Source organism: Aulonocara stuartgranti (assembly GCF_965226115.1).
Source record: "Aulonocara stuartgranti genome assembly, chromosome: 6".
Taxonomy (NCBI): Eukaryota; Metazoa; Chordata; class Actinopteri; order Cichliformes; family Cichlidae; genus Aulonocara; species Aulonocara stuartgranti.
Window position 1 is genome coordinate 20004493 of NC_138944.1, and position 15624 is coordinate 20020116.

At 43.1% G+C, this 15624-nt stretch overlaps 1 protein-coding gene across 2 annotated transcripts; it reads left to right on the forward strand.

Annotated features, from left to right (window-relative positions):
* Positions 1-873: 873 nt before the first annotated feature.
* On the forward strand, positions 874-15124 carry klf3 (Kruppel like factor 3 (basic)). 2 transcript variants are annotated; one of them, XM_082537038.1, is made up of 6 exons: positions 874-1222; positions 8639-8699; positions 9204-9696; positions 10396-10531; positions 12631-12797; positions 12893-15124. In XM_082537038.1, exons 2-6 carry the CDS (start codon positions 8658-8660, stop codon positions 13072-13074), a joined length of 1020 nt encoding a protein of 339 aa, XP_082393164.1. In that variant the 5' UTR covers positions 874-1222; positions 8639-8657; the 3' UTR covers positions 13075-15124. The 2 variants fall into 2 exon arrangements, with proteins under 2 accessions (XP_082393164.1, XP_082393165.1); XM_082537039.1 differs by lacking the exon at positions 874-1222 and having other exon boundaries at positions 8639-8704.
* Positions 15125-15624: the final 500 nt, after the last annotated feature.

Genomic DNA, 15624 nt, shown 5'->3' on the forward strand with positions numbered 1-15624 from the left:
TATGCGTAATAATTATTTTTTGAGTAAGACTCCAACACTGATCACAACAAACATGCACAAACATTTGACCCACAGCATAAAATTAATTCACATGAATGTAATTTCTTTATTGCTACTTAGCAATGGTGGTGACCTTAAAAAAACCAATGATAACTCAATGAGAATCGATAAGTGATATCGATATCACATCATGCATCCCTACATCAATTAGTTAAATACAACATGCTGCAACACTGTGGAAACTCTAGTGTGATGGGGTGTTTTGCAACAACAGAGCAAAGTTGTGACAACATCAAATTGGGCTTTGCAGTTTTTGTTTGTGCGGTTAGTTTAGGGTGCAGTCTCAGGTCTTCTGCTTTTCGCATCCCCTACAAAATAAAAGCACAAAGCTAATACAGGACAAATGCTCAGAGATGGTAAGAACCTAAATTAGTAATAAAATAAAATAAAATTAGATCATGAAAATATAATGAAATGAAACTTGTAATAGTGGAAAAGCTTTATATATTAAGAAAAATAATATTTAACTGATAGCTGGAACAAGTCTTTCAGTTTACAATTAAGTTTCATACTTTAAGGATTTTGATATTTTTGTACTTTTAATTATAAATAAAAATATGTTCTTTCAAAGTACAGTTTTGCCTATTAAGATCTTAATAGGCTGTTTCTTTCACTTGTTTCTATTCTGTCCATTTCTGAAAAATACGCTATTCAGTCTTATATAAAATTATCCAGATACATTCAGGTTGTAGTAGGAGCGTCATAATCATATCACATTGTTGTTTGTTTGCGTTTAAAACTTGAAATTAGCATTACACACAGAGAGAGAGAAACACACATAGATAATCTGGACCACCCCGCCCCGGTCCCGCCCAGCGGCCAGACCCCACGGAGAACAGACGGCGGGTCATGTGACAGCAGCGGTTTGTGAACGACAAAAGCGGACTCACACAAATGCTCTGCCACAGTGAGACACACATACACAGAGGAGTTTCGTAACTTGGGGAAGTTTTACGGAGCCATCGATCACAGAATCGTCTTGTTGTTGTTTTTTTCCTTGATGTCAGTGACACAGCGGAGGACCGAGCGTCGCCTGCGTCACCTTTTCAGCGGAGAGTCTAATTGAGTTTCTCCCTGGGAAGGGAACCTGTGCCTTTCAGCAAGGCAGCCGCGAAACTACCGTCTCTCCTTGCAGGAAAAGACCGTATACCCCATCTGAGAGGTAAGTCTGACTCGGTGACTTCTTGACAGCATTGTGTCCGCCGGGCTGCCTCACAGGCTGACCCCGGCACGGTCTAATTTTCCTATCGGAAGTCAGTAATTGCAACGTGGTCTTTTAATAAAAGCTGGATGTGGTAGTGGGATTGATGTAGACTATTATTCCTAATAGATTACAGCAGGGAGAAGTAGTCCATAAATTAAATTTGCGGGTCGGGGTTTTAATGAGAACAGACGGCTCGTGCGTAATTTGAGGTTTGATTAATTAATTAGTTAATTACTCACAGCTGTTTTCTGTTCCGTGCCTTCAAATCAGCATGTTTGCTTAATTTATCTTCCTATAACACTGACAGTGGTGAACGTTGTTCTTCTTAATTTATTGATTAATGATTAATGAGCTCAACACTGGCTGTAACTTATGTAACCCGACTTTAGGCTGTTACAAGTCACGGGGAGACGATGCTATTTTGGGCTTTCAGAGCCCAAAATAGCGTTATTTCTTTGTTGTATAAATGTAGATTATAGTAAAGTTATTACTTGGGGATCCTTTTTATCTACTAATTACTACCTTTTTTTTATTCTGTTACATTTTAGTAAGTTTTGAGAAGTACATTTTAGATTATTTAAAAATGGATTCACTTTTTTTTTTTTTTTTTTTTTTTTTAAATATGTGAGTTGGGGGGAAGAAATATTTCCATATAAGGAAAACGGCAACATTTTGAGAAATGGGTGTTTGCTGGGCTCATCAAGTGAAATGAATCATAAGGACTATCATATTTATTGTCGTTTATTGCGCACATGACTCATTTATTCATAGGTCAGATTGTGAAACTGTAGAGGCTGACGTTGATGCAGAATAGAGCAGTGATTTGAAAGACGAGCCTCAGATTTTGCTGTGTGTCTGTGCTGAGTTCAGTTACAGATGGGAAAATATGTGACAGGTGTGTGTGGGTGAGGGTGAAGGAGAGGGCATCTGCTTGTTTGTTTTTTCCCAAACTGTCACACCTGAGATGTTGTTTCAGTCCTGTTGTGTCACTGCATTCTTTACAATACACATCTCTCCCTGTACTCTCCCTCTGTGTTTCTCTGTCTCTCTCCGTTTCCTGTGCTTTGTTTCAAGGCTGAGGCTTGCGTCACGCATTCCACTTGGCATATGAAGCCCTTATCCTGTTTAGAGCCTGGAGAGAGAGAGAGAGAAAGACGGGAGGAGAGAGGGAGAGAGATGTGGGGGGTGGATGGGTGGAATGAGGGCGACATCTCTCCCCTCCCTGTTGCCTGAAGTTTGTACTTTTGTTTCACTGTTGAGCAGAAAAACACGGATGAGTCGCTGTTCCGTTTGTGTATTACCTGTTTATTTGTCTGGCATTAGTGCAGCACAAACACGCACACACGCCCCAAATACTCCACCCATCCCTACGCCTTTTTTCCTGAATCAACATGCTGATGTTATCTGGTGGAACAAAATGCGCAAGACTGTGTGTACACACGCACGCACATATGCACGCGCGCACACTCTGCTCAAAGGGCATGTGCTAGGGAACATTAGGGCTAAACATTAAACGGGTGGATGTTGAGTAGTTGGTGATTCTCCATGAGAAGTTGAGGAAATAAGGACACGCTGCTCCACAGGCGGCCATAAACGTGAAAAGCTGTGACTAGTTGCACAAGTTTGCAGAGTGACAGGACACGGATGCTTAAACACACACCGAACACTTGTGTGTTCAAACCACTGGATTGAGCCACTGTGACTGTGTAGCTCCTTCTTTACTGCCCCCCACCCCCCCATGTTTGAGGTTCATTGAAGTTTTGTCATATTTTGGTTGAAACCCACTTCATTTTCTTCCCCATTTCTCTCTCTGTCCTGTTCTTTCCACTTCCATTTTGACATAGTTTGGTCAGAGCGGCTGTTTTCTTTGCCCTTTCTCTCCTTCCAGACCCCCACCCCACCTCTCTTCTCTCAGACTAGGGAGGTGTAATATGTGCGTGTGGAGTCAAACAGGAAACCGCAGGCCCCCTGCAGCAGCACCCCCCTTTTGGCTTCGCTCTCCTCTTCCTCCTCCTCCACCTCCTTCTCCTCTGTACACCCCCCGACCCATCACGCAGTGTGGAAATAATAACAGTCAGACTAAACTCTAAGGGCTTCCGCTTCTCTCCCTCTTCTCTTGTTCTCTCCTTCCCTCTGTCCTCAGTTGTCTGGAAAGCCTCAAAACGCTGCGCACTCTCTCGCGCACCCCGTCAAGTTCGACTTGAGGTGCGCGTGTGTGTCTCTGTCAGTGTTTGAGCCTCGCGACCAGATGAGTCTGGTGTGTCTTTAAATGTGTGTTTCTGAGATGATGGATCCTGTTTCCTCTCCCCTGCTGATGGCCCCCTCTGCCCCCCCCCCCCCCCCCCCCCCCCCCCGAGGCCTGCAGCCTCATAGTGTAGTTGAGAGGAGCTCAGGGGGACTACGTGTGTGTGTGTGTGTGTGTGTGTGTGTGTGTGTGTGTGTGTGTGTGTGTGTGTGTCTCTGTCTGTCTGTCTTTGGGGGCATAAAAATACGAGAAGTGGGCTGCGTGGCTCGGATGAGGGAATGGGAAGCCAAAATAAGAGGAATGGGGGGGGAGGTTGGGGGTAAGCAAGGGCCTTAAAGCGAGAGGAGTCAAAATTGGAGCATGTGCTGGGTTATTAGGGGAGTCATGAGCAGGAAGTGAGGTAAGGGTTGAAAGCAGGGAGCAAGGGGCTACACTTGGGAGTGAGAGCTTGAAAGGGGGAATAAATTGGAATGAGTGAGGGGCAACAGAAGAAGTGAGAGTACTTTAGGGAGAGGTCAGGAAAGGGAAAAGTTAAATGTTGGCATAATATTGGATGAGTACCTGGATGAGTCATGCAATTAGGATGTTAAATTAAGACTAATGGGCGCCTTTCCTGAAGAGTGTGAATAGGTAGTGAGTTTGTATGTGAGGTTCTCCTTGAGTCGACTGATATCACGACATGAAGCATTACAGGACTGTCACAAGGTGAGAATGACTTAAGTGAAGAGGGGGTAAAGAGGCTAGAAGACGCTAGGCTGAAAATGTGTGTGTGAGTGTATTGTGGCATGTTCTTGGACAAAGATGTTGTCTGGAGGTTTTTGGTCTCTCTGGTGATCTCATCATCTCCAGCCTGTTGCCATTAGAGAGAGACTTTGTGTGTGCCGGCCAGCTTTTGTCTGCGTGTGTTCCAGTATGTGTGCGTGTCTGTAATAATTTAGTCCTTTTAGTGATTTAGTGTGTGTATTCTGTTGAGCTAGCAGAAACGTGTGTGTGGGGGGGGCGGGGGCAGGGAGTCCAAGCCACAATATTTTCCCCTTCAGTCATGTTTTTTTATAACATTCACAGAGGGGGAGAGAATAAGAGTGTGGGGTGGTGTGCGGTTCAGATAAATACAGTAGTAAAGACATGAGCGATTGCTGGGGAGCGAGTGGAGAAGAGTCCAGGGGTGGAGACACAATAGAGGGGTGTAGAAGGTGGTTGCAGAGTGGGTTGGGGCTGAATACACAGTAGTTCCACTGACCTAGAAGGACAATATTTGCGGACATGCACAAACTCAAACCCAGTAGCAGAAAAAAAACCTAGCCCAAGTAGGGCGACTTATTTATCGTGATGATGCAGGAGTTTGGTTTGTTTGTCTGTTTTTACCTGGAAAGGCAATAAAGGAAAAGAGTGCTGACTAATTCCTGTCCTCGAGTATGTCAGTTCAATTTCATAGAAAATAAGAGCACAGTCTAGTGAGAGCTATGACAAATGCAATCAGCCTGATGCTGCGTAGAAACAAGTAATAGGAAAATATCCAAATTAATTAAACCAAAGATATTCAGGTTAATGTCTTATAAGAAAGAACTCTTCACATTTTCATGGAATATGTTTTTGGTTTTGTTTTGTTTTGTTTTTGGTTTTTTGGGGGGGGATTCCTGTGGGAACTTCTTAAACGGTTAATTCAGTTATCAGAAATGCTGCTCCAGCTGCAGTTTATCTCTAATCTGCTGAGGCCTTGTGGCCACTGAGGAAGATGCTGCACGGCTGAGTGAAATTTCTTTCCTGTGATTGTTACATTTGTGCGACTCATTGTGCTTATTCTTTCATGAGACACCCAGAGGGAAAGTTTCTCCCTCCTTTGCTTGCCATCCTGCTGTCACACGTTATCTGATGACTCCTTTCTGTTCATTTTCCTGTGTGGTAAAACCCAACCACTAGGCACACGCCTGTCTTTGGATTAAAGCAAATAACGTGAATTATTTGCCGTCCCTGCTGCACGACACCGGGCTCTGACGCCATCGGCCAAATTTTCCCCTGCGTTTACTCGTACCTGTGGCCAACTAACCAGCTGCCAAGAACTCGTTTTCGCGTCTGTCGTGCAAAAGTGTTAATAAAAGGGGAAATGCAAGACTATGTATGACAGGTGAACTCTGAGAGCAGCATGTTCCTGTCACTGCACGCATTCTTTCAAAGAATTTAACATGCACTGAGCGATGCATATGTTGTTCAGTGAGAGATGAAGCCAGATAAGTGAGGCTCTGAACACTTTGCTTGTGAATATACATGTTCTCACTTACAGGCGTACACAGCCCACACCTGCCCAGCCCTGAAGTCAGAAGATAATTAACACTTCCTGTATGACAGAGCCTAAAGTTGCCTCTGAGTTACTCGTGCCTGCCTTGCACTAGTGACAGCATAACATTTTCCAGTTTTCCGATCCATTCTCATAAATTAAATATCTCTTGAGCGCCTTGAGGGAATTTCTCCAAATTTGGCTCAAATGTTCACTTGGATTCAAGGATTTACTGATTAGAATTGGCAAAGATTGAGGGTACCGTGGCCCCCGATGATATCCGAAGAACACCTGAAGGAGATTTTGTCACATTTGGCACAAACATAGACTTGTACTCAGGGATGAACCGATTAGACTTTGGTGACCTTACACATTTGGTGAGGTACTGATAGTGACGCTACTCACTGAAACCTGGCTCTGTGATCGTCTGCTCAAGATCCGGAGGAGACACGAACTCAGCCTCACGCACGCGAGTGTCAGTCCAGAGCTCGGATAAATAGGAGGGTTACGTCAGGAACGGCATCCGGTGTAAAACCTGTGCCAAATCAAACATGCAGATCCATCTGCTGTGGCAACTGCTTAACAAGCAGCTGAAAGGAGCTTCTTCCACTAAGTACATCTATGTAGTTTGTATATAACAGGATATAACTGACAACTTAACTGGTATAGAATTACAAATCTACAGTAAGTATAAAGGAAAAATAAAAACAAGGAAAATAAGGTTTGCTTAATATTGTGGTGATGTGGACGTGGCATGAGACAATAACTATTTTAAAATGTCATCTTGGACTTTGGGACATTGTCGTGCATGTTTGTGACGTTTGGGACCAGAACATTTTCTGGTCGCGGTTTCTAATGTTTTTCATCAGTGACACCTTGTTCCCAGATGGGATTTTGTTTATTGTGTGTGTTTGTTTCTGGCAGACCTTCTGCTTCTTTTATACACAGCAGGTATTTGCTGCTTTCTTTTCCTTAATCTGTTCTTCTTTTGGGGGTTTTTGTCAGTGATTTTGTTTTTCTTCCTTTTTTCCGAATTCAGAATCTGTTTGTGTTTCATACTTGGTCTCATTGTCACCTTAATGTGTGATTTACAATGACAATAGAACAACTGCTTGACCTCAAGTTGAACTACAGTACAGTACAAACCCGGATTAGAAAACACGCCCTCAAAACACACCCAGTTCCCACCTGACGGTAGGCTCTTTGTTTCTTTGGAGCCGGGCAAAGGGTGAGGCTTCAGTCGTCATGTTCACACCCTTCCTGAGCCAGCTAGTGAGCATCCTGCTTCACCATTGGTCTGCTCCCCATCTGGGGGGGGGGGGGGGGTGTGTGTGTGTGTGTGTGTGTGTGTGTGTGTGTGTGTGTGCGCATTCCTATATGTGTGCACTAGGGTGTAATGACTTGTTCTTGCCCATTTGTTAATAATTAAAGGCTAACTTGTCTTCAGACTGTGGACTTTAATCAGGTCACACACACGGAGACTGCCTCAGGGTACATTCTTTGACAGTTCATGTTGCCTTAATGCACCAGCAGACGCGCGCACACACACACAAGCACACAAAGAAGCTAATAAACACCCTCATGTAGCACAAGCAGAGTCATCCCAGCTGCACCTGGCCATTCAAAGCCAAGGTAACTGGAAACACCTTTGAAACCTCACACGCTTTTGATCCAAAATACTCGTGTGTGTGTGTGTGTGTGTGTGTGTGTGTGTCCCATTTCTCAGATACGGGGCAGTTTCTAGCTGCATCACACCTGCAACCGGTTGCATTCTCGTTTAAAAAAAAAAAAAAAAACCCAGTCCCTTTAATTCACAAGTCTGAATGTCGAGTGTTTTTGATTGACATCGGCAGCGCTATCTGTCAAACGCAGAGTACCTGTTTGAAACCATGACTGAGTGGTGAAAAAAGAGGAGATGATGTGTCAAGTTTGACAGAAAAAAATATGTCTGGGGCTGAACCAACGTTGATCGTGCCCTCGCGGTCTCCTTTACTTAAATACAGACCCTGTCACATCATTCCCTCTACTTAATGTGATTTATTTTTCATTACGTCACAAAATGTGTGTTTTGGTGTGGCAGTGTCTTGCCATAAGAAGAAGATACATGAACAAGGTGGACGTTGGGGCTATATGTAACTAAGGGTATCTGCTTATCCGTTTTCAGGCGCTCTGACCACAAGACGAATCTTGTGGTCAGAGCCGCTCTGCCCCAAGCAGCATGCCCCTGGTAGGGTCTCCCAAGGCAAACTGGTCCTGGGTGAGGGGCATGACAAAGTGCGAAAGTCAGAAAACACTCCACCTTGATGCCAGACTTGGGCTTGCTGGCCAAGTGCCTGGCAGATGGACTTTAAGCCCGTGGTGCAGCATGGTCCACCCTCCTGTAGAGGAGGACAAGCTGCAGTGGTTGGAGTTTTGTCAGTCAGGCAGCAGACAAAGCAAAGTCTGCAGCTGCAGTTGCTCGTTAGCATTCATGTTGAGACTGTTTGCACATGGCTATATTTAAAATTTTAAACTAAAAGAAAAATTTGACAGAATTATTCTTCTACTTTATTCTGACCATTAATTATGACCTCAGATTTAGGTTCTCTACCGTTTTTGTTTTGTTTTTGTGTTTTTCTTTTTTTGGGGGGTCACTTATACTCACACAGGGGAGTGTGATAGAGGTGCATTATCTGAAGGATGTGTCCTTTTGCTTTCAGTACTTTAAGTAGAGAGGTGACAAATGTTTGAATAAGTTTTAAGTGTTTCTACAATGTTGCATTGGTGCATAAAGTAAATTATTATCAAGAGTGTGAGCTTAGTGTAAATGTCTTCCCTGTATATTGATTTTTGGTGCTATGTGTGTATTCTGCAGGAGTCTGGCGTGTGCAGCCATGCTGATGTATGATTACCCTCCGAAGACAGACATTCAGCCGGTAAGGTGTGTGTGTGTGTGTGTGCGCGCGCGCGTGTGTGTGTGTGTGTGTGTGTGTGTGTGTGTGTGTGTGTGTGTGCGCGCGCGCGTGTGTGTGTGTGTGTGTGCGCGCGCGCGCGCGCATTATCATGCCTGATCATGTTTTTGATACCAAACAGCAACCCCTCCACACACACTACACACGCACCTATACGTGTCTAGACAGACTGGTTCCCACATTCCAGCTCTTCCTGGACAAACAGGCTAATGTACAGTGGACATTTGCAAACAATAGCTACGCACACTGCCAGGCAGTGGGCTAATGAGCACACACACTGTATTCTGAGACAAAACAGTTATCTGCTCCCAAACAGAGCAGCGTTTAAATTTTTTGGCTGGCTGTAATTGTTTGTGTGGCAAAAACATGTTTTCCCTGCCATTCAAAGCAGAATGGAAATTTTTAACCCTCTGCTCTTTTGTCCCCCTTTTACTGCTTCCTCTTCTCTCTACATCCTCTCTTTCACAGTCGTTCTATCCTGGAGTGATCTTCCCCCATCCGCCGCACTTCTACAGAATGCACCCCCTGTCCCACTCTCACACCCCGACCGGGCTGACACACACCCAGATGGAGCCCGTGGACCTGTCTGTCAACAAGCACTCATCTTCCAAGTCCCCTCCCTGCTCCTCTGCGTCGACCCCGGCGTCCCCTCGCAGCTCCCCTGCCTCGCCTTACAGCTCGGCGAGCCGCACCTCTTCCCGCAACTCGCCCCCACACACTCAGTTGCGCTCCTCGCCCTCCCACGCTCTCCCGCCGCCCACTTCCTCCCTTCCATGTCCCACCATTGTGTCTCCGGGGGGCCCCGGGGTCATCCCAAAGTCACAGATCATGGTTTCTCAGATCGTACTGCCTCTGCCCATTCTCCCCTATTACCCACCACATTTGCTGAACCAGCCAATAATGATGAACTCACCTGCCAGCAGCGACGATGACCATTTCAGGATCTGGGAGCCCAAGATAGGTGAGAGCAGTTCAATGTTTGTGTTGCAACTGTACATGAAGCTAAAAACAAAACAAGAAGTCATTAGAGAATCACATTAAAAACACATCAGTGCAGGAGTCATCGTGAAATGTATCCACTTCATGTTGTTACTGCATTTAAATCACATCACTTTTGTGGCATTTTCTTGTTAAATTTGCAAAAATCGTTTACTGATAAATTATCAGTAAACGATTTTTGCAGAGAGAATGGAAAAATTATCAGTGATAATGAGGAAATGTTTTTCATTCCCTCTGTTCTTAGAATAGCACTTTTTTTTTTCCTTTTCTTTTTTTGGAAGGGGGGGGGGGTAAATCAGCTATTTCCCACTGTGATCCGCAGAAGTCTTTGATCTGTCACAGAGACAGACACACAACATACGGCTACCAGTTTGTTTGCCGTGGCCTTTTCTAGAAGGACTTCTTAAGTAGCAAAAACACAAAAAATATAGTGGAAGTGTTTAAACCTGACTGGTCCAAAAGGCTGAGAAGAAAGGTTTCAGTCTAAACTTGACCTCGTGATGGTGCTAGAAGAAACTTTAAGTAAAAAGCCACACTGATAGGATTTATCCTCTGGGGACCTTAGATGCCTGATTTATTTATTTATGTTAACATATTAATTATGAATGTGATTTAGACCTGATCATACTGTCAGCTCACACATTGTTTCATCCCTACCCAGTTCACCCAACGAAGCCTCTGGAGCCGCGAAGTGATACCCACGACCTGCACAAGCCAATCAAAATCGAGACTGAACCCGCTCATGACCCCAGCAGTCACGAGAAGTCATCAGTCAGAGCGATGCCACACGAGTACGAGTAAGTAACACGACGACACTCTGTAGCGAGTTTTGTGTGGACTCAGTGGTCAGCGAGTTGTCACAGCTCCTTCTGTTTTCCATGTAAAAACCCACACGCTGGTGGTGGTGGCCACACACTTCACGTCCCCTGACTCCACACCCCTGTTTCACTAGCGTTTTTGACTCACTCCCTGCTGCCGAAGGTCTTATTCTCTGCTCCCTAATCTGAACTTTTGTTCTGCGTGTTTAAAACAAAAGCATGTTGTCGAGATCATTACATATGCAACGGAATACACCTACAGTCTTGTTATTAGAGAGTCCTGTCATAAGATATGACTGTTCTTTGCATGTCACTGTAGTTTGAGCCATGTCAGTTTCTGGGGCAGTCCCAGGATCAGGGCGGTGCGGTTCTTATTAGCGGGCAGCCAGTAAGAGCCTTGTGTGATTAGGGGGGAAAAAAAGAAAAACACTGACCGAACTGCGTGAACTTACTGGTTATATCCGAAGATTTAGAGCTTATCTCACTCTGATGGAACATAATTGTTAAAATTTGGCTCCATTTCCAAGTCATAAAACAAACGTTGTTTCCAAATGTATTTTATCATCACCTTGATAACACATTAGAAAATGATCTGTCTCCAGCCTGAGTCTGGACACAGTTCTATTTCCTTCATGTTTGTGGAGCCATAATTTAATTTATTTATTTATTTTGTCTTTAGATTCTTGCTTCTGTGAAGAGCACTGGATATTTGTTATTGTCTGTTCTATTCTTTTGTCTCACTAACAGAGTTTCGGCCACTGGGGAAGTACAGAAGAATATTTATCCTTTTATTTTCCATCAGGCCCAATAGCCACGCCTCACATTAGAAGCTCTTTTCTTTCTTTCCTTATCTAAGACGTCACAAGTTCATGCCAGCCATCTGGGTCCTGTTACCACCTTCATTCCTCTTCCTACTGTTTTTGTTTGGGTTATTTCTTCCTCTTCTGCTTCCTCCTCCCCTCATTCTCCCTCATTCTCCCTCATTATTATTATTATTATTATTATTATTATTATTATTATTATTATTATTATTATTATTATTATTATTACTGTTATTAAGCTTTGTGTTCATTGTCCAACATCTCCCCTGCACTTTCTTACCTTCCTCTTCCGGTCCCCTCCCCTCTGCAAAATAAGTTTTTCCTCAGAAGAAATAATTGCAAGTTGGATGCACATGTAATAGTCAGCCCTTGCTGGCAGCTAGTGTATGTCAGTGTTTGTGTGTGTGCTGTGAAGTACACCTCGTTTTTTTTACTTTGGCTGTTAGGGCGGTTCCCTTTACAGGCTGCTCTTGTCATCGTGCCAAACATGAAATAATTGGACCCTAAAGGGAAAAAAAGAGGGTGCGTCTTTGTGTGTCATCACATCTTGTCAATAAAGCACACACACATCCTCATAAACAATATGTACGTACAGTTACTATACGGTGTGTGTGTGTGTGTGTGTGTGTGTGTGTGTGTGTGTGTGTGTGTGTGTGTGTGTGTGTGTGTGTGTGTGTGTGTGTGTGTGTGTGTGTGTGTGTGTGTGTGTGTGTGTGTGTGTGTTAGGGGATTTTCTGCACATTCCTTTATGCAGAATTGATCTGTGTGGAATCATGTTTCAGCACTCAACACCTGCTCTCAACTGACTGACACACACACACACACACACACACACACACACACACACACACACAGTGATGAAAGACAACTCCTCTCTTGTAACTGTAAAACTGGTACATTTTGTGCGTTTGTTTGCACACACAAAGAAACAGGACTTGATGTGCTCTGACTGGGAACAGTGTTGCAGATTCACCTGCTGTTTGACAGTTTTCAGTCTCCTGGAGTTGGTCAAGGATAAATTTATAAACATTGATTGACAGAGGTTGACAGGGCAAGGCAAAGGTGTGGCTGACTGGAAAAGGCGGGTTTTTCAGCTTCCTGCCTGGCAGAAGTTGTTATTGCATTGAAGCCAAGTTAAACTGTGGGTTTCAGTGTCATAAGAGAGGACTTTTGCTCCCTCTGCTGGCAACATTAGACAAAGATGGACAAAGCACCAGCGTTTAAAATCTTTTTCTACCCTTTGTGTGTTTCTTTTAGGGGTAACAACCCATCAGTAATAGTCCACTCGGGCACAAGGCACCCTTTCCCTGCTGATTCACCTGACACACTGAAAAAACGGAGGATTCACCGCTGTGACTTCAGCGGCTGCGACAAAGTGTACACCAAGAGCTCCCACCTCAAAGCACACCGCAGGACACACACAGGTGAGCCTTCATTCATATACCAGCCGTGCTTTTCCAGAAGCCTCAAACTTTTTGACATCTTCTAACAAACCTCGTGTAATTTCCTCTCTTTGCAGGGGAGAAACCCTACAGGTGCAGCTGGGAAGGCTGCACGTGGAAGTTCGCCCGTTCAGACGAGCTGACGAGACACTACCGCAAGCACACGGGAGTCAAACCGTTCCACTGTCCCGACTGTGACCGCAGCTTCTCCCGCTCTGACCACCTGGCTTTACACAAGAAACGACACCTCCTAGTGTGAAACCCTCTGCCGTGCAACTTGAATGCAACTCTGTGCTGGGTTCAGTGTTGGACTACACCACTTTGACTTTAAAATGAAATTGCTGGCCTTACCTGGACTGCGACAGGGAGTGAGGAAATGTTTCCTCAGGGTTAATGTTTAAACCCTTTCACCTCATTAAGCCAAAGAGAGGGAAAAAAAAGCTGGTTGCCAGCTCACACATTTAAGACCAGCTCATTTTTATAGAAATATGGTAGCTGAACCAAACCTCTGATCAGCTGTGGAAGGGCCAGACACTTTTTTTTTTTCTTTTTGCTTGCAGCTCCTCAGCTGGCCTGAGAGCAGCGCCCTCTTGTGGCTACACAACCAAAACAGCAGTTCAGTCTGTGCAAGCCACATGGCATGCTCACAAGCTTCTCAGCGCAACATGATCTCCAGCTTTAAAGCTTTTTGTTTCACATGCATTCAAGTAAATGTTTGGGACTTGGACACACACTTACAAATACATTTTTTTTTTGCTCGCTACGCCAATACAATGTGAAACGTTCCAGAATGTATCCTATCACGCCTACTGTGCATTGTGTCATAGATACTTCAGCTTTTCTTTTTCTTTTTAAAACACTCGTGCCAACTTCCTCCTTCGGGATCTGCTATAATTAAAAAACAAACAAACACACCACACACCTCATCTGCCTCTGCAAGCTCAGATCATGAAGTGATGACAGGTTGCTAACGCTCGCTTTCTCTTGTACATACACTCTCTTATTAAAAGCAACTCAGCCTTGGTTTCGTGTACTCGTGGGTTTTAACAGTCTAGTGGGCAGTTTCAGTCAGTGAAGTGTTTTTATGTTTTCATTCAGAAATGTGAAAGTTGCTGCACAGGGGCATTAATGTGTCGGTGAGGAAAAAGGCACCACCCGGTCAGTTTAAGGGTAGAAGCAATGAAATTGTGTCTTTACCGATTTCTTATGTTGAGTTTGTATCTATGAACTGTGTTTCGGTTTGTGACGTGACACCGAGGTAGCTTTTATTATTGTGTCACACTTTGATACGGGGTGGGGAGAAAATGCAAAATGCAAGGCAGGGAAATTACAAAATTTTTTTTTTTTTTTTTTTTTAATTTTTATATTCAGGAGCAGTTGAGTTATATTCCAGCCCACTCTACACATGCATTTGTTTTAAAAGAAAATTAACTTGTACACAATTAATACTTTATCATTCCCCTAAAAGTCAAATCAGGGATTATTGTTGTAGCAGATATTCTGCTGCCAAACCTTTTTTTTTTTTCTTTCCTTTTAAAAGTGCCATAAAGGTTTTTAGAGCACAATTTTCCACAGGTGGAGAGCAATACACTTTCTCTCTTTATCTTTTTTAAATGGCGCCTTTGTACATCTCCAATGTGCACTTTATATATATTTTATAAATATATATATATATATATGTATAAATAGTATGTATGAGTACATTATTTAACATTCCCAAAGCCAGACATTTTAAATCACATCAGGTTGGTTTTTTTCTGTTGTGTGTTTTTTCTTTTTCTTTTTTTCTATCACACATTTGCTTTTGGGTTTAATTGGAAGGTGTCCAGTTCAGCAGTTGTCTTGTTTTTTTGTCATTTTCTAGTCATGTATACAAGAAGGTGTAACCCCGCCATTTATTTGCATGTACACGTTCACACACCCCGAATGTAGCAGCTCAACTGATCTGCATTTGCTCCTCGATGCCTTTTGCAGTTTGTGCTTTTTTTTTTTCTTTTTTTTTTTTTTGTTTTTTTTTTTTCCTTTTTGTATCTTTGCAAATACAATTGTCATATTAATATCTATATTTTATAATTCATTATTAGACTGAACGGGCAATTAATGGTTTTTATTAAGCATGATTTTGATACTCTATTACATATTTCTAGTGTTTATGATAAACCCTGTCTTTTTTTTTTCTAATTAAATCTTACCGTTGGCAATTCAAAGGGAACTCATCAAACTGTGAACGTATGGTCTTTCTGCAATTTAGCATTTTTAAACAAAATATTCATACCACTTAATAAAGTTATTGCAATATTTGAAGCATGTATCGTTGTTTGTGATTCTGTTTTTTGTTCACCTGTTTGCTAGTGAATTAGCTTATTTTAGAAGAGAAAAGTGTGTGTGCATGTCTGTGGATACTACAGAAGGAGAAAAGGACTTTTATTAATTGGCTAGGCAGAGATTTTGAGCTGGAAAGGATGTAGACTGATTAAGGGTAAGTGAAGAGTGTGCTGGGAAACCAGTACTTTGAGGAGCTGCTGAATGAAGAACATCTGAGGGAGGAGAATAAATGGAGAAATTATAACAAATCGGGAAGTGTGGCAGCGATGAAGAGTGGAAAGGCAGGAGGTCCAGAAGACATACCTGTGGCGGTATCAGTCGGAAAACTTTACATAATTTCCTCAGGGAATCAGTCACAGTTTCTCCAAGATGGTAAGAACAATAACTAAATATTTAATCTTAAAAATTATACATTATATTACAAAGTTATAAAATATAACTAATATACAAATGACTCTAATTATAAAAATTCCACCATATAACA

Excerpts from the sequence above, each read along its gene's own strand:
- klf3 (XM_082537038.1), top strand. The coding sequence starts at position 8,658 with ATGCTGATGTATGATTACCCTCCGAAGACAGACATTCAGCCG. Across the intron at positions 8,700-9,203 it reads CGAAGACAGACATTCAGCCG|TCGTTCTATCCTGGAGTGAT; the intron begins GTAAGGTGTGTG and ends TCTCTTTCACAG. Across the intron at positions 9,697-10,395 it reads GATCTGGGAGCCCAAGATAG|TTCACCCAACGAAGCCTCTG; the intron begins GTGAGAGCAGTT and ends ATCCCTACCCAG.